General features: G+C 33.8%; 1 protein-coding gene across 1 annotated transcript in view; it reads left to right on the top strand.

Annotated features, from left to right (window-relative positions):
* Positions 1–18,796, top strand: part of BEND2 (BEN domain containing 2) — a 42,730-nt gene extending 23,934 nt beyond the window's left edge. Inside the window, exons 10-11 of the mRNA XM_012546841.3 lie at positions 1,151–1,354; positions 15,678–18,796. Coding sequence (XP_012402295.1) covers positions 1,151–1,354; positions 15,678–15,823 — 350 coding nt within the window. The 3' untranslated portion in view covers positions 15,824–18,796. The remainder of the gene's footprint in view (positions 1–1,150; positions 1,355–15,677) is intronic.
* The last annotated feature ends 6,514 nt before the right edge of the window (positions 18,797–25,310 follow it).

Genomic DNA, 25,310 nt, shown 5'->3' with positions numbered 1-25,310 from the left:
TCCACTTAGTACCTTGTAAGAATCCTTTGTTTCAAGTTCAGAGTTCTAGCCCATAACCAAAGGGGACACGGTTATTTGTGACTTTATGAGCTTTATGTGCTAATTCTAAGAAAAATATTATGTATAACTTAGTTTGTACTATATATTCCATGTTTTCAGTATAAGACATGGAATTTGCTTATATTCTATAAAATCAGTTTCTGTTTCTTTAAGATAATTCTTTAACTCTCCCCCCCCAAAAAAAAAAAAGTTACACAGATTTTTGGTTAATGTAAAGTTTCACAACTTTTTTTCATAAATGAAATGTGGACTTATCAAGCTTAGTTTTTAATCTGTATCACTATGACCATAGATAGATGATGATAAAGGGATAAGACAGTACATTTTTGGACCATACAGCTGAAAAGTGGAAAAACTTCTAAAACTGGTGTTTTAGTTCAGTTGCTAAAATGGTTCAGCATTTTACTCTTGACGTTTTAAAAATAGCCTGAGCCTAATATTGTGAGAAAACATAACTTTGAAACCTGCCTTTTTTATATCAAAATGGGGAAATAAAACAGAAACATGTACAGCAATGGCTCTTATCCCATGCCAGATAAGTTGTATACACTTCTTGTTTTCTCTAGTCAAGGAGGTGACATAGGGGCAATATACTAACATCTCTTTCCATAAAGGTTAGGTCTGTTTTTCCTTTGAAGGTATAATATTCCATAAACCTTATTGACTCACAGGAATAAGGATTCAACTTATTGATTTCACTTTCTCATCCCTTGAATTCTATGCAACCAAGAGGTGGAGGGACTCCCAGAGGCTTGACTGAGACAGAAGGCTTGGTTATGATAGAAGTTTCACTCAGCTAATTCAAGTCTAGAGATCTTGATGCCTATCCCTGTTTAATATTCTCTTGGCATAGCTAAATAAATGTCCTTTTATTTACTTTTGAATGACTTGTTAACATCTAATTTTGTTTTAATATTAAACATAAACATATTTTAATATTAAACATAAACATAAATGAGCCAGGTTCAGCCCAAACAATAGGATTAGAAAAAGCAGACCTATTTGTTGGTCTCTTGGCTCCTTAGAAGTACGTTAAATTTTTTCCAAAATCAACTATAGAAATGTCTTTCTCTTTCCTTTATCCTTCTAGAACTTCTTGGTTACCCATGGAGAAATGTACAGTTGCCTTTTTCAGTTATCTATGTGGCCAAGGGAAAGTCTCGTCCAGAGCTTTCAGCTCGATACCTTATTCGTCATCTCTTTACAGAGGAAGTACTGGTAAAAAGCAATGTATATGGCAGCCTGGAACGTGGCATGTGTCCACTTGATTGTAATCGGATTCATGCTCTCAGAGGTATGTTATAATTTAGAGAGATTCTAGTAAATAAAAAACATTTTATTTGGGGGGGGAAAAAAAAGAAGCAGCAAAAAAGCACAAATGAGCTTTTATGTTTTGGGCCAGAAATTGAAGTCTTATCTATTGCTTGTCATTTCCACTCAATTATATCCTTTTATTAGGATCTTAATCAAGGAATTTGTTAAATAGTTTTGGGGAAAAGTTTAAATGCATTGATTTATTAATTCAATTAATGAAGCATTTGTCAAGTCCCAATTTTTGGTAGTCACTGTACAAGGCATTGGGAATGCAAAGACAAAACTAAACACAGTTTCTTCCCTTAAGAATTTATACATTCTCTGAGTAAAGTGTTTCACACACTTTCTGCCTGTTGGACCTTTTAAATTCAAAGCAAAAGTTGAATTAATAAAGTGACACTGTAACCATTAACCTAGAGATTTTTCTTACAAAGGTGGAAATAGGAAGAAATTTTTGTCAGATATTCTTTTATTCATTATTCTGTTCTACTCCTGAAAATATATATAGCCACAGAATAGTGCTTTTCATGCCACTAGTAATTGTTATTCCTTGCTGTGCTCTTTTTTATATTAATCGTTTTGTTCCCCAGTGTATAAATAATGTACAATCTGGAAAATTATATTAGTAGTTTAAGAATCTTATGTTAAATTGATTATTTGTATTTTTTTTTTGGCACTAGGAAACTAAGACAGACAAAAGGATAAGAACTATGATGGAGTGTGGAGATACTGAACCCCAACAATATATTGAGGTTTTAGAACTTTCCCTGTAAAATCAAGCAAAAGTTGGGGAACAGGGATTTGGACCCAAAAATATATTAGGATTTTGGGCCAGTGGAATAAGGTGTCTCAAAAGAATTTGTAAGCTTAGACTTTCTCCAAATCAAGAGGCAAAGATTTTATAATTATGCCTTTTACTGGCAGGCTGAAAGGGAGTTGGACATTAACAAGGGAAAGACTCTGGTCCTAAGTTCCCTAGTAGCACGCACAATTAACCAGGGATGTCATAACAAAGAAAGTGTTATAGCATTCGTATAAGTATTGTAATGTATTAGGCATGGCAAGTTCTCTGAGCTGCAGATCAAGTTATCATCTACATACTTGTATTATGCCTCATACCACTGACCCCTTACTCTGATTACAAAAATTTGCTCTAAGAGGAAAAAGTGGGGACATGATTATAATATAATCAGTCAAAACTAATTCTTTAGGGCCTCAGTCTGAAAGCACATACATGACATGACATCTTTATCTCTGACAACCAGTCATGAAGTTTTTATCTCATATCCAATCTCACGAATAATCAAATTGGAAGCAAAGAAACAGAATTGGGAAACTGAGTCAGAAAGATCCTGCCTTAAGCAGAGGCTAAAGTTGTCCTCCCAGCGCCTGCCCAGATAAGACATATACCTGTAAGGCATCCCTCTGAGTAATTTATGACATTTCTCTGCAATAGTGGATTACTGACTTAATGATTCATCAGGTAATCATATCCAAATTTGAAACTAAAAACAATATTAGTTATAGTCCCAAGAGATTTCATCTCAATAACAAGTTTCACCAATCAGAGGCTTCGGGTCTATGTAAAAACAAACAAACTAAAAAATCTTATAAACTATTGTGCATAACCTATAAAATGAAACTAGTGCATCAGGTTAAAATTCTCCTCTGGGTACTTCAAGAAATCTGTAGATCATATTTGTTATCATATTCATTAAACAAGGAGACCAAAGATAATGGCCAATTCACATTCCTCACATGACCAAACCCCAACTTTGGCGCCTATCATCATCTGGTGTCTACGTAACCCACATAATACCTAATAATTTTTAGGTTTCAATATTACAGTAACTTCAATTTAATTAACAATTTCACAATTTTCATAAGTGATAGCCAAATAAACATAACATAGCTATCACAAAAAAGGATAGGAATCTCATGTAATTTACAATCATTTTCAGTTTTAATGTACACAGCAATTAAAAAGTTATTTTAAAAAATCAGTACTTTAACTTATGATATTCTAACTAGATGTTCCATTCAAACTATCAATTGCTTTTGCAAATCAATCTTTCTTGTCCCTTTTTTTAAATTAGCTTTTTATTTACAAGATATAGGCATGGGTAATTTTTCAGCACTGACCCTTGCAAAACCTTCTGTTCCAACTTTTCCCCTCCTTCCTATCCCCTCCCCTAGATGGCAGGTTATATATATTAAAGTATATATTAAATATAATATATGTATATATATCCATACAGTTATTTTGCTGCACAAGAAAAATCGCTGTCCCTTGTTTTTAAAATCCTCTTTGTTATTTTAAACTTTTAAGATTCACAGTTTGGCTAATATCTAAATAACTTTGGACCAAATTTCATAAAACATATATGTATATATGTCTAGCAGAGCTGACAAAATTCTAAAACAGCTCATAATTTTTGTAAATTACCCAATATACATTTTATAAATCAACATATTTCATCTAATTAGGGGATAAGATAAGCTACCAGAACTTTGTTTTAATAACCTATTTTTTAATCAAATCAAATACAACTTTAAATTTCTAGTAGTAATGTTTCAATATTTACACACAAATTTCTAAGATCTTGTGCTTAAAACAAACTCACAATCCTAGCACATACCATTTAAATAGTGATCGTCTCATATGATTGTAAGAGATCATAAAATTTACAACCCATCTTTATATCTGAGGAGGTGGCCTTTAAGCTCAACATTTCTGATGTAAAAGCCAATCATTATAAATTATTCCTATTTAACAAAGTTATAGATTATCAGTAAGCTCATTCCTTCATTGGGACCTATGTAACTCAAAGGTTATTTCTCAGGGATAATAACCTTACAAAATAGTTTTAAGAAGTTTAACAGATTTACAATTTAAGAAGAATTCCAGAAGAAACCTCCTCTTCACTTGCTGTCTGTTTATTTTGATTGACATCAGCTTTCTTTGTTCTCTTTTAACTTCCTCCCATTCAGAACTGCATACTCTCAGGTCCCCAGACTTTTAAAATGCAAAGCTAATGAAGATAAGTTTTTACTCCTTTTTTTCTCTCTGTGAATCAGAAAAGACTTGTGGACTAGGCTGTTTTTAAGCAGATTTTCTGTTTTTTTTTTCCAAAGTCAGTGCAAAAGTATTACAAATTATATAAAACTGCTTTTACTATCATACCTCAAATAACAAATTTCACTGAACTGATTGAGCAGTTTCTTTCTCTCCCTCTGACCCCTTAGTCCATGTGTCCTTGCTGCAGTCAGGGAATGAGGGAAAAGGAAAGAGAAAGAGACTCTCTTTACTCTATGTACTATCCTCCTTGTGGAGGCCTTAATTTAGTTGAATGTTTCCAAATTACTTATTATATATTTACATATATTTATCTCAGTGTTAGTATTGTATGTTGGTCACATCTAAAAATCCATATAAACTTACCAAATATGAAGCAATTAAATCCAATAAAGTAGTTAATACTCATATAACGTGTTTTATACTAAGCACTTTTGCAGTCTTGAAATGACCAATTGCCAAACTCCCCATCATTGCTCTCAAAAATTAGCTAACTTTTTCTGTAGCCCCCAGCTTGGCCAGAGCTGAAGTTTACAGGAAAAAGTCAAACCTATCTCACAGAACAAACATGAGACATTCATTCTGCACAAAGACATAAGCACAGACAAAAATTACATGAAAGAGGACCATCCCTTCCCTACACAAAAGAAGGAAATATCTCATCAAGTGCACACTCTGGTGATATTTTAGATTTTTTTTGGTCTGAAGATTTGCTTTGGCTCCAGTCTCATGGCTTGAGATCCCAGAACTGACCTTTTGACTTGGATCTCCAGGCCCAGAGGGGTTGCCCCCATTCAGCAGTCATCCAGAGCGCTGCTGCTCTGTGCCATATATCAGGACTTCTTTCTGGCTTACTAGGCGGCACCCCTAAACCTTGGATCACCAAGCCTTGATGATTCTCTTCAGCCTAAGGACAGCCCAAGAACACAGGCAGTATCCTGAGGAAAGCAGTTTTGATCTGCTCCTTCCCCTTCCCTCTGGTTTATGTGCACACAAGTTACCTGATTATTCACTTGCCCTCGAGCTTCTTCTTCTTTAGACTTGTGCTCCTTTTTGTATTTGGATGCCTCTCTTCAGGCCCATAGTCCATAGAGAGGGAGTCTGAGGGTCTAATCTCAAGGATGGTCCGAGAAAACCCAACTTGGCACCTGCCCTGCATCAGAACCCCAGTCATCTCTCTGGGAAATCACAGAGCCCTCATAGCTGACCATCTAACAATATTGCTGTTACTTTGTACACAGTCCATGTGAGGACTCATAAGGTAGGAGGAATGGAGGCTAGACTCCCTTACCCAAAGTGACTACTCAAAGGCATCTTCAGATACAAACAGGAAGTATTTATTTAGTTCTTTCAAGGAAAGGCCCAAACACACCTGAGCAGATATAGATCTTTTCAGCTCCCATCTCCCAGCATGTGCCTGGCATAGCAAAACAGAAATAGTGAATATGATTAAACACCCAAGTCTTTTCATTGGATGGACTGAAAAGGAAGTAACCATTATTGACCAGTGGTCAGCAATGATAGCTATTTCCTGTGGGTTACACAACTTCCCGAAGCTTAGACCCTGTAGTCCTCTGAGAATAGGGATCATACAACTTCCTGAAATTTAGGCCTAGGGTCTGATCCACTGCATCTCATAGACTTTTTGAGAAATCTTCACCTGGTCCCATTCAGAACTATGCCCAAAGGTTATAAAACTCTGCCCATTCTTTGACCTAGCAATATCACTATTAGGTCCCTATCCCAGATATGCTAAGAAGCTGAGATTATCTTAAGGTCTGGGAACATTTAGTTCCCATCATGAATTGTTTTAGATAGGCTAATAAGACAATTTTGGAAAACTGACCTGATTATGATTGACAATAGACACAGGATAGGACTCATTTTAGCAATTCCTGAGAATAAGCTGATTTAGAGTTCTCATCAGGAATGGATAGCATTTTAACCACTGTGTCCCAAAAAAGAAAAAGGACTTATATATGTACAAAAACATTTATAGCATCTCTTTTCTGGTGGCAAAGAATTGGAAATTGAGGGAATGCCCATCAATTGAATAATGGTTAAACAAATTGTAGTATGTGATTATGATAAAATACTATTCTGCTATAGGAAATGCTAAGCAGGATTCTCTTAGAAAACCTGGAAAGATTTCTATGAGTTGATGCAAAGTGACATGGACTGTGTACAAAGTAACAGCAATATTGTAAGATGGTCAGCTATGAATGACGTAGCCATTATCAATACAATGATCAAACAACTCTGAAGGACTTATGATGAAAAATGCTATCTATCCCTGATAAGAAGTCTAAACCAGCTTATTCTCAAAAATTGCTAAAATGAGCCCATTTTGTGTCTATGGCAATCATAATCAGGTCAGTTTTCCCAAATTGTCTTATTAGCCTATCTAAAACAATTCATGATGGGAACTAAATTTTCCCAGATCTTAAGATAATCTCAGCTTCTCATTATCTATCTTGTCACTTCCTAGACTCTGCCCTTTCCCCTTCCTCCCTCTGACTCTATATTAAAAGTTCCCCCCCCCACTCCACCCCAAAAGAAAGTTGCTTAATCAGTATGACGCTGCTTTGCTAAGTTGTATTTGGCTAAGTCCATGAGTTAAATATAACAAATGACAAACTTTTGTAATCTTTAATGCATGTCATTGTCATGGTTGGTCCCTGTCACTAACCACTATGTTTTCCCAATCTATTTCATATTATCATTTCATGTGGTGCTGCCCCCTTTTTTTCACTTTATCCTCAAAGAAAAAACTGGTAGTATCTGAATACAGCTTTTGAAGTCTACTTTTTTACTTTGTTTATTTTTCTTGAGGGTTTTTTTTTTTTGAGAGGGAGGTGGTTTATGTTTTCTTTCACAACATGACTAATATGGAAATGTTTTGAATGACTATACATGTATAACCTATATTAAATTGCTTGCCTCCTCAGTGAGGAGATGGATAGAGAGGGAGGAAAGGAGAAAATTTGAATTCAGAGTTTTAAAAATAAATTTTAAAAATTGTTTTTACATGTAACTGGGGGGGAAAGTAAAACAACATTTTTTTAAAAAAGAAAGAAAGAAAGCAGGTTACCTGCTGTAAAAGTAATAACCTCTGAGTTATAAATGTTGAAGCACAAATTGAATTTGTCATGGATGTTGCAGAACATTGGAAGGAAAAAAAGTTGGATTGAAAGACCAAAAATCACATTTAGATCTAATGATTCTTTAAGATTTTTGAGTCAGAAAATCTTCTGGGAACTAATAGTCATGCATGAAAATGTCTAGTCACTACAGAAGGTTTTTAATTGTAAGTTCTTGGAAGGGAATGGCTTTAATTTTGTATTTATGTCCAAAGCACCTGCAAGTGTCTTAGATTTATATACTTTTTGAGTCTGTTGCAAGCATAGGATGGAAATTTAAGAATTCTATATGTATTCTCTTTCTCTCTCCATATATATATATATATATATATAATACCTTCTTAATAAACTTGATATATATATATATAATATATATATAATACCTTCTTAATAAACTTGAGATATATATATATATCTCAAGTTTATTAAGAAGGTATTATAGGAATTACAATTTTTACAGCCAACAAATACCTTCCCATCTTTCATATTTGGTTTAAAATCTAATTGAGAAGTTAGAACTATATGTAATTCCATGAACTTGGTGCATAAAGCAGATTCAAGATAGTATGTAGATTTACTGTTCTTACAAATCCTGTAACAGCAAAATTCCAGATGTTCAATTGTTATATATTATAAAATTTAATTCAACATTTAAACCAGAAAAAGGTTTCTATTTTTCTGCTTATATAGAAAGACCCTTAAAGATTATTGGTAACAGACATATTGTGATTTAGAAATGATATCAATATTATTGCTCTTTTAAATGAAGACTTATGAAAATAATAATTGTTATAAATTCATGTGCTTTAAATCATTAAAGGCTAAATTATATTACTCTGGGGCAGACATCTGCAGCCTCTTAGAAATACAATGCCGAGCTGTTGACTCCAGTGCTCCAGACATAGAAGGAAGGGTTTTTTGGTGTAAAAGGACAGAAAGGTCTCCCAATAAAAATTCCTTAGTTCATAATCAGTCCCTATTTTTAGTGCAGAAACCCTAAGGGAAAATAAATTTCCTTTTTTTTTTTTTTTTTTTTTTTTTTTTAATAGCCTTTTATTTACAGGTTATATTTATGGGTAACTTTACAGCATTGACAATTGCCAAACCTCTTGTTCCAATTTTTCCCCTCCTTCCCCCTATCCCCTCCCCCAGATGGCAGGATGACCAGTAGATGTTAAATATATTAAAATATAAATTAGATACACAATAAGTATACATGACTAAACCGTTATTTTGCTGTACAAAAAGAATCAGACTCTGAAATATTGTACAATTAGCCTGTGAAGGAAATCAAAAATGCAGGTGGGTAAAAATATAGGGATTGGGAATTCAATGTAATGGTTCTTAGTCATCTCCCAGAGTTCTTTCACTGGCGTAGCTGGTTCAGTTCATTACTGCTCCATTGGAACTGATTTGGTTCCTCTTATTGCTGAGGATGGCCAGGTCCATCAGAATTGGTCATCATATAGTATTGTTGTTGAAGTATATAATGATCTCTTGGTCCTGCTCGTTTCACTCAGCATCAGTTCATGTAAGTCTCTCCAGGCCTTTCAGAAATCATCCTGTTGGTCATTTCTTACCGAACAATAATATTCTATAATACTCATATACCACAATTTATTCAGCCTTTCTCCAATTGTTGGGCATTCACTCAGTTTCCAGTTTCTGGCCACTACAAAGAGGGCTGCTACAAACATTTGTGCACATACAGATCCCTTTTAAGGGAATACTTTCATATGAGTATTGAAGAATTGAAGAGTTCTAGTCCAGCCTCTTCATTTTGAAGATGTGGAAACTGAGGGCCAGAGAGGTCGACTTGTTCAAAGTGGTGTAGGGAATGAATGGCAGAGTTGATATTCTTCCCCAAATCACCTGACAGCAGGTCCCACATTCTATAAACTTGAGTGTATCAAGTTCATTGCTTTCCTATTAATACTTACCTAATACTTACCTAAGAAAAATGAGAATTTTAATGGGTATAATTTGAGGTACTTTGAGGGAGTTAATGTTTGGATGGTTTGCTTTATCAGTGGGTGGAGGGGAATTGCTAGTCAATCTGTAAGGCAGCATTACTGTAGCGAAGTGTAGAAGAGAAGAGTGTAGAAGAAAGAAAGATGACAAGAAACTGATGAAATGTTCCATTTTTTGATTTTGTTGAAGTCTGTGGTGTTGATAAATCCTAATATGTCATACCTAGGATTTCATCAGTTCAGGGAGATCCCCATGAGGAACTTCCTTTTTAGAAGCAGCTCAGCAGCTGTGCTCTCTTATTTAATATTGGAAAGTTTCCTGGAATACTGAGAGATTAAGTCTGCAGTCATGCAACCAGTATGTTACTGAGGTAGGACTTGAACCAAGGTTTTCCTTGTTCTAAGGGCATCTTTTTGATCTATCATGAGACCTCAGGGCCTTACAATATAAGGAATGTATACTACCATACTTATAAATAGCATTATCAAACATTGGCTCTGTTTCTGCTGTCTCCCTTCTGTTCTATTCTGGTTTTGGTTCAGTATGAAATAATTTAGGTAATTACTGCTTTGAAGTGTGTTTTACAATCATAGGGACTATGCTTACCTCCATCAGCATTGTTATTAGTAACATTATAGATATAATATATATTATTATAATATTAATATTATATATAATATATGAGATATTTTAATCTCTTGAAAATTATAACTTTTTAAATTTTCTTTTTATTGTCTTCAATTTTATAAAGGAGTATTTTATGAGTTGTTGAATTATGATTGCTTAATTTGTAGAATATTGTCATTCTCCCCAGACTGGTCTGATATATCTATGAATATTGAGGACACCTTGACTTATTATAAGATCTTTATTGCTGACCCAGTTTTATAGTTATATTTATAAAGGTCTAGATATGTTAAAGTTAATTCCCAAATATTTAGTTTGTTGCTTTAAGTGGCATTTCTTTTTTTAAAATTTATCTTTATTGTTATAGTACATAATAATGTGAATGAAGGATTTTTGTGTTTGACTTTTACAACTTTGCTTACCTTTTTTTTTTTTTTTTAAGATTTTTGAACATTGATATTATTGGCTTTTTGAACAGTTGATACTGAATTTTTTAGACATACAATTATGTTATGTAAGTAATTTTTACCCTCCATTAAAATAGTCTCAAAGTTTTCATATTCCTTCTAGTCTAGAGAGAGGGGCCATTTTAGTTTTTCTTATCCTTGATAAATTTCCCTTTCATAAATGGAGGCATTTAATTAATCCATTGACAGTCAGAGTTTGTCAATTCTAAAAATTCCTTGACTTTATTCGTTTATTCCATCCATATATTTATACTACTCATCTTTCTTTTCATCTACACAATTCTTGAATAAATTGTCTCTAATACAGTGCTTTGATATAATTACTGCCCACTTAAAATCAGATTTTTCTTTACACCATTTTATTTAAATAGCTTTCTCAAAGGTAGCATCATAATCAAATCCAATGAGATTTCTCAAACTTAAACCTCCTTAATATTACTATAATATTTATCTCTGTTTACCATTCCCTTCCTATTACATTCTTCTCCTTTAGTTTCTGGTATACCATACTGTTCTGCCTCTCTAGTCATTTATTTTTGTCTTCCTAACATTGTTTGCCAAAGCTCTGTCCTCAGCTCACTTGTCAATTATTGACACTGGTTAATAAGGAAAATATAGTTCTTTTGATTTTAAACTATAACCCCATCATAATTGATTTTCCATGTATCTAAAATTGAGTTTATAATCTTTGCATCAAAATCTACTTTTCCTTTTGATGTCACTCTTTATGTTAGTGATACCTAGATTTCCATGTTTGAAACTTTATTATTCTGTTAATTTGCTGAATGTTTGTTAAGCACCTACTATGTGCATAATATAATAGGCTTTGGGAATATAATACTTCCCATAAAGGAACTTGAATTCTTTGGGGGTGATACACAGATAAGTATAATGCAAATTAGGAGTAGGGAGTGAAGAGTATAAAGGAGAGATCTAGCAAAATAGGGAAATTTGAGGAAAACAGCAGTTATGATTTTTGGAATCAAGAAAGGTTCCATAGTGGAAGTGGCACCTAAACTTAATAATGAAAAATTTAAAATTTTTTTATTTTTAAAAAATTTTTCATTATAGCTTTTTATTTACAAGATATATGCATTGGTAATTTTTCAGCATTGACAATTGCAAAACCTTTTGTTCCAATTTTTCCCCTTCTTCCCCCAATCTGTTGCCCCAGATGGCAGGTTGACCAATACATGTTAAATATGTTAAAGTATAAGTTAGATATAATATATGTACACATGTCCATACTGTTATTTTGCTGCACAAAAAGAATCAGACTTTGAAATAGTGTACAATTACCCTGTGAAGGAAATCAAAAATACAGGTGGACAAAAATAGAAGGATTGGGAATTCTATGTAGTGGTTCATACTCATTTCCCAGAGTTCTTTTGCTGGGTGTAGCTGGTTCAGTTCATTACTGCTCTATTGGAACTGATTTGGTTCATCTCAATGTTGAAAAGAGACACATCCATCAGAATTGGTCATCATATAGTATTGTTGTTGAAGTGTATAATGATCTTCTGGTTCTGCTCATTTTCCTCAGCATCAGTTCATATAAGTCTCTCCAGGCCTTTCTGAAATCATCCTGCTGGTCATTTCTTAGAGTATAATAATATTCCATAATATTCATATACTACAATTTATTCAACCATTCTCCAATTGATGGGCATCTACTCAGTTTCCACTAAACTTACTGTTGAAGGAGGATAAGGATTCTGAAAGACAGAAACTAGGCATGGAAGGTAACCTGTGTGTATGCCCAGTGATAGGAAGTTTCATGTCTCATTTAAAATTTATTTCATTTTGGCTGGAACATAAAATGAAGTGAAGGAAAGTAAAGTTATTTGAAATAGAGTTGAAAAGGTAGGTTTAAGTCAAATTTTGGGGAGTCCTAAATGCTAGGTTAAGATTATTTTATTTTATCCCAGAGACTATAAGAAAGTGACTAAAGTGTTTTGAGCAAATTAGTAATATGATTGGGCCTATGCTTAAGGAAACTTATTTGGACAGCACTTTTCATAATCAGTTACCACACCTTGTCAATTCTTTAGCTACAGTTTGTCTCACATTTATTCTTTCCTCTCTTCCAGTTCTGCCACCCTACAACAGCTTCTTATTATCCTCACCCAGATGATTAGGATAACCTTTTTTCAGTGCTTCTCTCTGGGAAATTCTCCTCACTCCCCCAAAGAAAAATCCATCTTATTCACTTCTGCCAAATTGAACTTCTCTATGCATGTCTAATTTCATCAAATCTATTGAGTAAAAATACCCTGATATTCACATTTCTTTGTTAATTGGCACCCTCTAGCTCTACCCTCATTATTGTTACTTATTTGTGTCTAATTTTTCATGACCCCATTTTGCAGTTTTCTTGGCAAAGATACTGGCGTGGTTTGCTATTTCCTTACTGTACTTAAAACAAGGATTCTTACGAGGAGCTAACTCAGTGGAATTGATAATACAATGGTTATCTATTTTAGCATGGTGATTAATAGTTCTCTAGTTCAGTACATGTACTTAGTACTTAATATAGTTCTACAAGATTCACACCTATGATGATGTAATTAAAATAGAGCATATAAAGTGGGACAAATTCGACCAGGGTCAGAGTCAGAGAAGACAAGAGGATTGGAGGTTGGAATTCAAGCTCTCGGAGCCAAGGAGAGACAGATTCATTCACTTCATCTCACACCACTGTGGTGGCTGGCTTCCTGCACTTCCCCAATAAAACCAAGGCCAGTCTCAAAGGCTCTCCAGAATGCTGCCCAGCCCCAAGCAAGGAGACAATAAAGAATTTGGACTTTCCCTGGCTACTCTCGTGGTGATTACTCAATTGAAAAGAAGGCTGCTCCAAGACCTCCAGAAAACCAACAAGAACCTTACATTGTCCAGCTTATTTTACAGATGAGAAAAGTAAGGTAAACAGGGTGAAGTGACTTGCCCAGGGTCACACAGCTAGTATGTATCTGAGGCTAGATTTGAACTCAGGAAGATCAGTCTTCCTGACTCAGGCCTGGAGCTCTTTCCACTGTACCACTTCTCTGTCAGTGTTTTGTACTACCCTCTTCCATCACACTCCAGAAAAACTGTCATGTACATCCTAGATTTTCCTGCCTTTGTTCATAGTCTTTGGTACTCCCTCCTATCTCCCTTTTAATTTGTAACTTTCCTAATGTCACCTGTTCCTTGGAACTTTTCCTTGAGTTTCCCTAATTGGTAATAATTTTTGACATCAGAACTTGGCTGAGTGAACACATCTCTCCTTCGTTCTGAGAGGTCCTGCCGCCAGTCCTTTGCCTCTGCCAGCTTCTGCCTGTAGCTCCCTCCGAATGTCCATCCTGGCTAAAGCTCCTAGCTTATATGCTCCACACTGAGTATATACTAATCATTATATCACTAGGAAACTATTATTTGTTGTAGGATTAAATCAATGCCAAACTAGATTTAACCATTTTCTCTTCAATTCCACTGACTTAGTACCTTGTAAGAATCCTTTGTTTCAAGTTCAGAGTTCTGGCCCATAACAGCATACGCCCCTACTAGTTTTCAAGCTCATTGAGAAGATTGTTTCTTATTTATTAATTTTTATTAGTGTTCATCTCTTTCCTAGAACTTAGAACGAATAGTAGGAACTTAATACAGGATTGTTGAATGAATAAAAGGCATGAAAAATTACTGTTACCATTACTCTTTTCCAAAAACATGTTGCAGTTCCTTTTTTACCACTAGGTGGAAGGAAGGCATGTTTCTTCTGTAAATCCCTAAATTAATGGATTAAAAGTGATACAACTGAAACATAGATATATATTATATGAATGTGGAATGAAAGACTAGCTCATTCCAGGTTAGGGAAAAGGCAAGAACTTGTGGTTTTAGTTAAATCTATAAAATCACAAGTAGTATGAAAAAAACAAACATTGACTATTCGCTGAATCCTGAAAAATTAGCACAGTGGAAGAGAGTACTATTTTAAATGAGTGAGATAAGTTTATAACAAATAAAAAAGAAAGTCACTTGACCTTCCTTAGGCACAGTTTCTTCATATGCAAAATGAGGAGTTTGGACTAGCTGATGTCTTCCAGATTTAGATGAAATTTTATGTGTGATTTCACCTAATTGGTAGTAAACATTAGGACTTGTTACCCTAAGAATTAGGATTTTCCAGAAACACAAATTTATGAGTGACAAAAGCTTAAATAATTGCTAAAAGAACATGGAATGTGCCTAATTTTTAAAATTGATAAGAGAAAAGAAAATTCCATTTCCACTAACGACCAAACATTTGGATCTTTTTTTTTAGTATTAGGAAAAGTCAGCCTCCTGCGGATCTGAGTATAGGAATTCTTATTTTATTTGAATTGAATATATAAATAGAACAAAGATCAGAAAAATCATCACATAATGGTTCTAAAACTACCAAATATACTTGCTGTTCCTTGTGTTAAAAACTAATATTATATATTTATCATCAGCAAAACAGGTGTTTTAAATTTATTCTTATGCCCAAAACCTTGACTATTAACTATGGCCAAGAAATGAAATAAAACTGATTGACCCACGTGGAGAACAAGCTCCCTAATCTGTTACTGATCACAGATATATATGACCAACTTTTTCATTGTCTTTGTTAACCCCTTCTAAAAACTGGGGCTAGTGTCTTCTAGCTCTCATTTACTTACATCACTATTCACTTTAGAAGCATGTTTTATCTATAGCTACATCTAGATACACACACACACACACACACACACTTCCTTTTTTGGTAATAGACTTCCACAAGTCTGTGTCACTAGGATATTATTTATTAAGATATGTCTTGCCATTTGAATGTTGACAAGTGGTTTGTCCAAACAGATTTTCATGCAGTCATAGCTGAATAATTGTAATTGATAGAGGTTGTTGCTATAATTGTAGACATTTTTAATAACTATGAAAGTATGAATAAATCTTAAACTTGTTCTACATAATACTTCAGTATTACAGAATAATTTGTGATATGTTTGGGGTTTTTGCCATCAGACTTTCTTCAGGAGAACTATCCATCTTATGACCTTACAGAAACTGGATATGATTGGAAAGCATGTGTGGCTGCCATCAATAGTACAATTCGAAGTCTTCGACATGACCATAAGAAGGCCACAAGAGGATTCCATGGGAAAACATAAACGAATGAGAAAAATGCTTCATAAAACCCTTCTGGAGTAAAACCACATGAGATAACCATTATCATAATGGATCATTGTTTCAGCCTTCCTACATGTTTCCTTATGTATGTCTCTCAAGTTCTGATTTTTGAAATGTGTTGGTGCATTGGCAATGCAGAATCATAGAAAATAATAGTCAAACCGATTCTTTGTTAGTATAAGTCATATCGTAAAAGTGAAACATTGGACATTCCACAGGCTATATAAAATGGTTTGCTTAACTTCTTTTAATTCAGGTAGTTTTTAATGTCATGAAAGGAATGAAATGCTACTTCCAAAGAAGAGTAACTAAAATGAAGGTGCAGAAACTCTATGGAACCATAGTTGGAGAAGTATGCCATATTTATGATAGATAACCAAGTATATATTTCAAAATTAATGTCTAATTCTTGAAAAGAGTTACAAAGTTTGTATAGAGCTAAAATTCCCTTTAAGCTTCTTGAAATATAAATTTACAAGCAGTGATCATATTCTTTTCCTGGATTCATCACAGCATCTAGTTCATTAAACCCTAGGACCTTCATTGTTGCCAGTCAATTATTTTCTTTACTAGTACTAGAATGAACAGGAAGAAAAACAATTTTGGTAGTTATTTTAGTAATTTGAATAATTTGATTTTTCAAGAAAAAAATTTCATGAAGAATGAAAAGTAACTAAATTTAGACTTCTCTATCAAGAGTGATTTCTAAAATGCTTATATAAACTTGAGTTACATTTTCTATATTGCCTCTACAACACTATTTAAGTATATACATTTTAAATTAATATATACAAGTTTTAAGAAATGTAAATGGAAAGGGTTTTTTTTAACCAGAAATTCTTTTAAGAAAAGGTTGATTTTAAAGTATCTATTTAGAATTATTAGTGGATTTTTCACCTCACTAAAAGTAAAATCACTACTTTGAGTGTAAATTAAGATTTTATTTCTAACTGAATAAAATAATTTATTTTCAAGAAATTATTTGAAAGCATAATGTCAATCATTAAATCTTTATAACTTGGTATTTATATCTGTGAAACATTTCTGTTGAATGTTAAGTCTCAATTAATTTCAATTACAACAATGCCATTCACTTCATCTACCAGTTGGAATTTAGCAAAGCTAATTTTTATAATAGTTTCAAATATTCTTCAGAAATGTCTAATTTGCCTCTTAGCAGCTTCTTAGCTTTTGATTATATTCATTTGTTTAAGATGTGATCTATAACTTTAACTTAATTTAAGTAAAATTAAATTTAGTTTTCAGATGTATGAACTAAAAATGTAGTTTTGAATGTGTGAGAGAATTAGAACATTTATTTGTAAATCAAATCAAATCAAATAATTATGATAAAAATGGATACTTTTTATGTGAGAGCTATAGAATAGAGAAATTTTTATTTTTTGAAAAATGAAATTCAGAGTATTTTAGAAGTAATAAGATATATTTTAGACTTTTTTAAAAGGACAAAATTAAGAGATTCAGGTATTGAAGATGCTTTTTTACTAATATGTTAAATAGGGTTAATTTGGCACAGGCAAAAAAATTGGAAAACAAAAACTCTACCAAAGAGGAAGATGTGAAACTTGTGAATGAACTAAAGTAGCTCCCAGTAAATTCATTGGATTTGTTGTTCAGCCACTATAAAAAGGTTAAAAGTACATTTTGAACACGCATAAAGTTCAAAGTCGACATGAGGTGAACAACATAAATTATATTAAAGTCAGTTTTTCACCTGTTTATGTACCTTCTAACATAGTTTGAGTTGAAGGTAGAGACAAAAAAAGAATCCCAAACTTTTTCAGTCAGAAAATATCTCAAAAGATGTCTTTCTTTGAATCCTAACTGTAGAGATCATTTGTACCATTTTTCAGAGCACCTTTCAGTTCAAAATAATGCCCAAGACTTGAATTAAAATGAATCTGTTATCTTGAAAAATGCTTATTTGATTAGTATATAAGATATAAATATTATGAATGTTTTTGAACTTTGTTTTAGACTTTTTCCTTTTTTTTTTTAACATTTCATCCAATTATTAATTTTTCATAGTCAGCCTTAAGCATGTCTATAAAAAGTTCCAGTGCAAATGACAGCCTAAAATGCTTTTTCAGAGGATTTATTTTTATAAATAGAAAAATTAATTTTTTCCACTTATTTCTCAAATATATCAATTTCACAAATTATTGAAATAGCATTTAAAAATATATGTATATATTGCTTATACTCATAGCTTTATTACATATAAATTATGTTTTTAATGAAAACTGACTTTTTTACAATGTCCATATACCATTCCTTTCTTGTTAACTAATTCTGTATCTTTTTTTAGTGGATTATATAAATGTCTTAATATTTAGCTATATCTATCTTCATAAATGACAAAGAAAATAGAATAATAAAGACAACAGTACTAATCTCATGGTTTCTAGAATTGCAAGAATTTTGACAACTTTTTAAAAAGCATTTTTATCTTAGGCAAAATATTTTTAGCATTAATATATTTTTGGATCTCAGATATATGTGTATATGTATATACATACATATGGCAAGAATTTTTTTTTCAGATAAGAAAGTCTCTGATCTGTAAGCAGCTTGATTTATGTTTATTTTCATACTTTTTATTTCACAATGCAGAAATAATTCATTGTCTAGTTCAGCCTCAGAAAATTTCTTGTCTTGCCAAGGTTGAAATGTGGCAAGTGCCTGTTCAAAATAACATGTTCTAGAAATGTAATGTCTTGGCCTAACGATTCTAATGATATCGATATGCTATCTTTTTTTTTTCATTGTGTAAGATTTATTTGTTGTCAACAATAAATTGTTGTCAAGAAGCTACCACTGTTATTGCTCTAATATTTTTTGCTACTGTTAACATGCTTGTAACATTTTTACTTTTGATTATGTTTCAACATCATGTCAAATCTTTAATAAATTGTGAGTTCTTTGAAAATGGATGACATATTTGTTCTTTCTGTTTCCCTAAAGGGCCAATACAAAAATCAAAAAGGTCATCAGTTTCTCCTGCCTAATGTGTGTGTGTGTGTAAAACTATAGTGTTGAAGTGGGTTAGGAGATTGAGAGAGCATAGTTTTAGACTTAGAGAATAATGGTTTACAACATGAAAATGTCATGTCAGAACAATCTATAATGGCTCATAAAAATTTGCCAATAATTACATGCAATAGACTAAGCAAGGCAGAATCATAGATGATTAAGTAAAGTTCTTTCAGGATTCAGGAACCTTTAAAGCCTCTGGAAAGAAGGAACAAGGGCAGAGTCTAGAGTGTAAGGGGACGAACCAGGGAGGAGTTTGGGAAGGAGCTAAGTGGAATCTAAGCAACTGAGGAAGCCTCAGACTTGCCAGAATATATACTGATCAAAATGAAGACAGAATGGATGTATTTGAGTTGCTAACTTAAGTGGAGGCCAGATGAGCTAGATCTTCACATCAGTATATTAACAGAATATAATATACAATAAATATCCTCAAGAGAGGCCTTCACCTTATACTTTACTGAGAGAATAGTGGCCATTCACTTTGAGTTTCTTCTTATCTTACATCTTAAAAAGGCTTTAATATTCTATGCTTTACCTCCCCATTCTTTCCTCTGCTCCTATACTTATCAAAGCCAATACTTCTACTTTGTAGTGGTAGTAGAAGATCCTGCGTCTTCCCATCTAATATCACCATAATCATCCCCTCCTGCCCCTTTTATTTTCCAATTGTTTATTGGTCAATTCTTCATTGCCTGCAAACATTCTTAAATTTTCTATATATTTTAAAGCCATTAATATTTCAGGGTCACATAACAAACAATATGGAGGAATAGATTTTTTTTTCTCATATTCTCAGTACCTCTCAAACCTCTCCCAAAAAAAGGAATTATATTATGCACAAAAAAATATAACAATTTCAGCTTGCAGGACTATACAAGCTGACTCTCCAGGCTTGCAATAACTCAACCCTATTTTTTTCTTGACTTTCCCATATCCCCTAGTCCCCTACCTAGCTCTGGAGAAGTCAGAAGGTTGTTCTACCTGGAACAGCACTATGATAGTGCACAGTGCATTAACAGTACTCAATCAGATCTGAGGAACAGGAAATGAGGACAAAGTACCATCCTGTTTATAGGGCATCACTAAGGCCTGACAGAAAGGTAATTATCACCCAGCTAAGGTAAGTTATCCACTAGAAGTCACCTGGAAGAGAAACTAAAGCCTGTGAAATGGGAATTCTCCAGTGTGAGGGAGCTGAAACACCATTAAGATGCAGCCCCCCAGAGAAATGTCCATCAAAGGGAAAGGTGTTAGAAAGGGAGCATTAAGGAGATTACGGGGAATAAAAAATAGAACTATTGATTAGAAAAATGCAAACTAAAACAATTCTTAAATGCAACCTCACATCTATCAGATTAACATGACAGAAAGGGAAAATGGCATGTTAAAGGAAATTGGATAATTTGACAGAAAGGGGTATGTAGGAAAATTTAAACACTAATTCATTGTTATGAACTGACCCAATCATTCTGGAGAGCAATTTGGAACTACTCCTTAAGGACTATAAGTGTTCATACCCTTTGATCCAGAAATAGCTCTACTAAGTGTGTATCCCAAAGACTTTTTTAAAAAAGGAAAAGGATCTATATATGCAAAAAATATTTATCGTAGCTATTTTTGTAGTGGTAAAGGATTGGAAAGTGATGGGATGCCCATCAGTTGAGGAATAGCTGAACAAATTATGGTATATCATTGTGTGATAAAAAATGATGAGCAGGATGTTTTCAGAAAAACCTCAAAAGATAAGAACTGATGCAAAGTGAAGTGAACAGTATTAGGAGAATATTATACACATAACAGCAATATTTTAAAGATTTTATGAAACTCAATTACCTGGCTATTCTCAGCAATACAATTCCTTTTTTAAAAAATTTATTATAGCTTTTTATTTACAAAACATATGCATGGGTAATTTTCCATAATTGACCCTTGTGAAAGCTTCTGTTCCAACTTTTCCCCTCCTTCCCCTTAGCCCCTCCCCTAGATGGCAGCCAGTCTAGTACATGTTAAATATGTTAAATTATATGTTAAATACAATATATGTGTACATATTTATACAGTTATCTTGCTGTACAAGAAAAATCGGATTTAGAAAGAATGTAAAAATAACCTAAGAAGGAAAATAAAAATGCAAGCAAACAATAACAGATAGAATGGAAGTGCTATGTTGTGGTCCACACTCATTTCCCATAGTTCTTTTGTTGGGTGTTGCTGGTTCTCTTCATTACTTAACAATGGAACTGGTTTGGATCCTCTCATTGTTGAAGATAGCCACTTCCATCAGAATTGATCCTCATATGGTATTGTTGTTGAAGCCTATAATGATCTCCTAGTTCTGCTCATTTCACTTAGCATCAGTTCATATAAGTCTCTCCAGGCCTCTCTGAAATAATCCTGCTGGTCATTTCTTAGGGAACAATAATATTCCATAACATTCATATACCACAATTTATTCAGCCATTCTCCAATTGATGGGTATCCATTCAATTTCCAGTTGCTACCCACTACAAAAAAAGGCTGCTACAAACATTTTTGCACTTTCAAGTCCCTTTCACTTTTTTTTTTTAAATTATACCTTTTTATTTACAAGATATATGCATGGGGTTAATTTTTCAGCATTGACAATTGCAAAATCTTTTGTTACAATTTTTTCCCACCTTCCTCCTACCCCCTACCCCAGATGGCAAGTTGACCAATACATGTTATATATGTTAAAGTATATGTTAAATACAATATATGTATACATGTCCATTAAGTTATTTTGTTTTGAATTGGACTTTGAAATTGTGTACAATTAACCTGTGAAGGAAACCAAAAATGCAGATGGACAAAAATAGAGGTTATTTTTACATTCTTTCTAAATCCGATTGTATAGCAAGATAGCTGTATAAATATGTATACATATATTGTATTTAACATTTCCCAGAGTTCTTTCGCTGGGGGTAGCTGGTTGCTCTATTGGAACTGGTTTGGTTCATCTCATTGTTGAAGAGGGCCACTTCCATCAGAATTGATCCTCATATAGTATTGTTGTTGAAGTATATAATGATCTCCTGGTCCTGCTCATTTCACTCAGCATCAGTTCATGTAAATCTCTCCAACCCTTTCCCTTTTTCAAGGTTCTCTTTGGGGTATAAGCCCATTAGTTACACTGCTGGATCAAAGGGTATGCACAGTTTGATAACTTTTTGAGCATAGTTCCAAATTGCTCTCCAGAATAATCGGATCCGTTCACAATTCTACCAACAATGTATCAATATCCCAGTTTCCCCACATCCCCTCCAACATTCATCATTATCTTTTTCTGTCATCTTAGCCAATCTGAGAGGTGTGTAGTGGTATCTCAGAGTTGTCTTAATTTGCATTTCTCTGATCAATAATGATTTGGAGCACCTTTTCATATGATTAGAAATTGTTTCAATTTCTTCATCTGAAAATTATCTGTTCATATCCTTTGACCATTTATCAATTGGAGAATGGCTTAATTTCTTATATATTAGAGTCAATTATATATTTTGGAAATGAGGCCTTTATCAGAACCTTTGACTGTAAAAATGTTTTCCCAGTTTATTGCTTCCCTTCTAATCTTGTCTGTATTAGTTTTGTTTGTACAAAACCTTTTTAACTTTATATAATCAAAATTTTCAGTAATACAATTCCAAAGGATTCATGTTGAAAAATACTATGCATATCCAGAGAAGGAACTGATGGAGGAGTCCAAATACAGAATGAGACATTTTTAAAACCTTTTTCTTTCTTTTTTTTTTATTCACAAAATGCTTCATATAAAAATATTTTGCATGACTTTACATGTATAACCTATAACAAATTGCTTGTCTTCTCAATGAGGAGGTAACAAGAGGATTTAGAATTCAAAATTTGAATTTACATATAACTGGAAATAATTTTTAAAAAAGAGGGATTTAGGAGATGATGAGGGGGGGTATTTTATGAGTATGGGGGTCAGTCTGTAGAAAGACAAGAAGATAGAAGATGGAGTATTGTGTGTAAGAAACAAAGGTTAGTTTGGGCAAACTTAAAAAGCAAAGCACAATAAAGTTTGTGAAGACTGTTTAAAGCCTGGATTTGAAGAGTTTTAGAAGCTACAGAGATGCCATCCATGCCTTTTATTGAAAATACTATGAAAAATATTCATTGTGGGAAGGGGCTCGAGGGAGGCAATCCATGGCAGAACTGCTAAATTAACATTGAACCATTAGTGACTTTTCTTCCAGTCTAGCCATTCTATCCAATCACAATCCAGCAAACTATATCATTATCTATTTTGCACCTCTCCATCCTTTTGATAAGAATAGTATTGTAATGTCTGTATTACCTCTCTGGAGGATCTCAGAACCAGCCTTGATCTTAGTGAAGGAGTTCAGGAGGCAGGAGAGCCACCAGGAGGATGGTCAAAGGTGGAATGTCTCTATTTCCAGTCCTCTCCAGCCCTTAAATACCTCAATATGATTATTACATCATTAGAGCACACTAAGTATGTGTGAATTAGAGAACCATTACATCATCATACTAAATACTAAGATTATATGAACTAGAAAACCATCATCTCATTAATCACATTGAGTTAACACCCTGCTCTAAGTATCTTTGCTTCAAGTATACTTTTCTCAGAGTTCCGCAATATCTGTAGTCCTCTCTACATCTCCCACTTTCTTTTGTTTTAGAACACAGGTGGTCATACCCTCCCTGACTTCTCAGGAAAGGAGGTGAGAATACCAAAAAGGAGGTGATCACGCCCTCCCCAACTTCTCAGGAAGGGAGGTGAAAACACCAAAAAGAAAATGGGGAGTCAAACCAGATGTTGTTAGCAGGATTCCTCTGAGCTGAAGAGTCTTACTTGAAACAAGTATACATAAATGCATCGGCATGGGAGATATTACACAAGCACATAGTAATATTACACAGGCTACATCACTACTAAGTGATGTAACAAGTGATATAACAAACAACGTGAATCAGCATGAGGAATAATACATGTCCATAAGTCCTAGAAAAAGGGGATATAAATAACAATCACACATACACCTCCTTCAGCAGCCAAGAGGTAGTCCAAAACCAATCTATTGTCCATTATTTCATGTATCAAGGATTCCAAAGTTTCCTGCTGGTTTTGAAGTCCTGCAGTAGTCTCATTGACAATTTTTGATGTTCACTGTATTGCTTTTTCAGTGGCACTGGTAGTCAGAGATGGAACCACCCAATGTTTCTTGGGTCTTCTCCTTTTCTCTCTGATGGACAAAGTGAATACAGCTCATTGGCATCCATCTGATTCCTTCTCATCTGTAGAAATACAAGTAAACCCCCCCCCCCCCCCCAAGCAGTTAATCTGATCCCTTCCATTCACCACTTTCTGGATTTCTCCATATCACCTGGTGATTATCTAAAGATAGTGGAGCTGCTTGCACTGGACACTGCCCTTCTGGTGGGTTATAAAACTTGTTTGCTGGAGCCAGTGCATCTTTATCAAAAATAAAAAAATTAATAGTGTAAAAAGCTAAATTTAAAATCTTTCTAGGGTTACCTGTGACTCCCCCTTGTTTTTGTTTTTGGAGTAGCATCTTGATGTCTCTTTTTCTCCTCTCTACTATTGCCTGTCCTTGAGAATTAAAAGGTATGTCAGTGGTGTGTAAAATCTGATATTATATATAAAAATGTGCAAAATGTTCAAAAGTATATGCAGAATCTTTATCTGCTTTTATTGCTTGTGGCACACCCATAATTGCAAATGCTTGTATAAGGAATTCAGTGACCACTCAGGCAGTCTCTTTTGCTGCTGGTATTGCAAAAGTAAATCCTGAAAAGGTGTCTACTATAACATGGATAAAAAGCAGACAACCAAAAAATTTATTATGGGTCATATCCATTTGCCAAATTTCACTTGGTTTCAAATCCACGAGGGTTCTTCCCTGGACAGAGTGTAGGAGCATGGAAAGGAAGGCAAGCTGTACAAGCTTTTACTATGCTTCCTCTTTTGTTATCCCAAATTGCAAATGTAAACCTCAAGCAGCCTGATGATATTTAGAATGTGATTCTTGGGCTGCCTGAAATAAAGAAGTATTGGCTAACATGGTTAGAAGGCGATCTGCCTTTGAATTTCCATCAAAAATAGAACCTGGAAATCCACTATGAGAGTACACATGCAAGATATAAATCTTATCTTGATGCTTTCTCATTTGCTCTTGAAGTTCCTTAAAGAGCTGATATATATTGTTCCACACCTCCTGAATAGGCCGAATCAGATATTAAATTTACATCTCCTTGATAATAAGTAAGAGCTAGCATGATTGCATACAATTCATTCTGCTGAGTGGATTGAAAAGGATTTCTGACTACCCTCTTTATAGTTAAGTCATGAGAGTATACAGCACAAATGTTATGTTTGGATGCATC

This window comes from Sarcophilus harrisii, chromosome 3 (assembly GCF_902635505.1).
Source record: "Sarcophilus harrisii chromosome 3, mSarHar1.11, whole genome shotgun sequence".
Classification (NCBI taxonomy): domain Eukaryota; kingdom Metazoa; phylum Chordata; class Mammalia; order Dasyuromorphia; family Dasyuridae; genus Sarcophilus; species Sarcophilus harrisii.
Note: the sequence above shows the minus strand (reverse complement) of the source record. Positions and strands in the feature narration are given on the sequence as shown.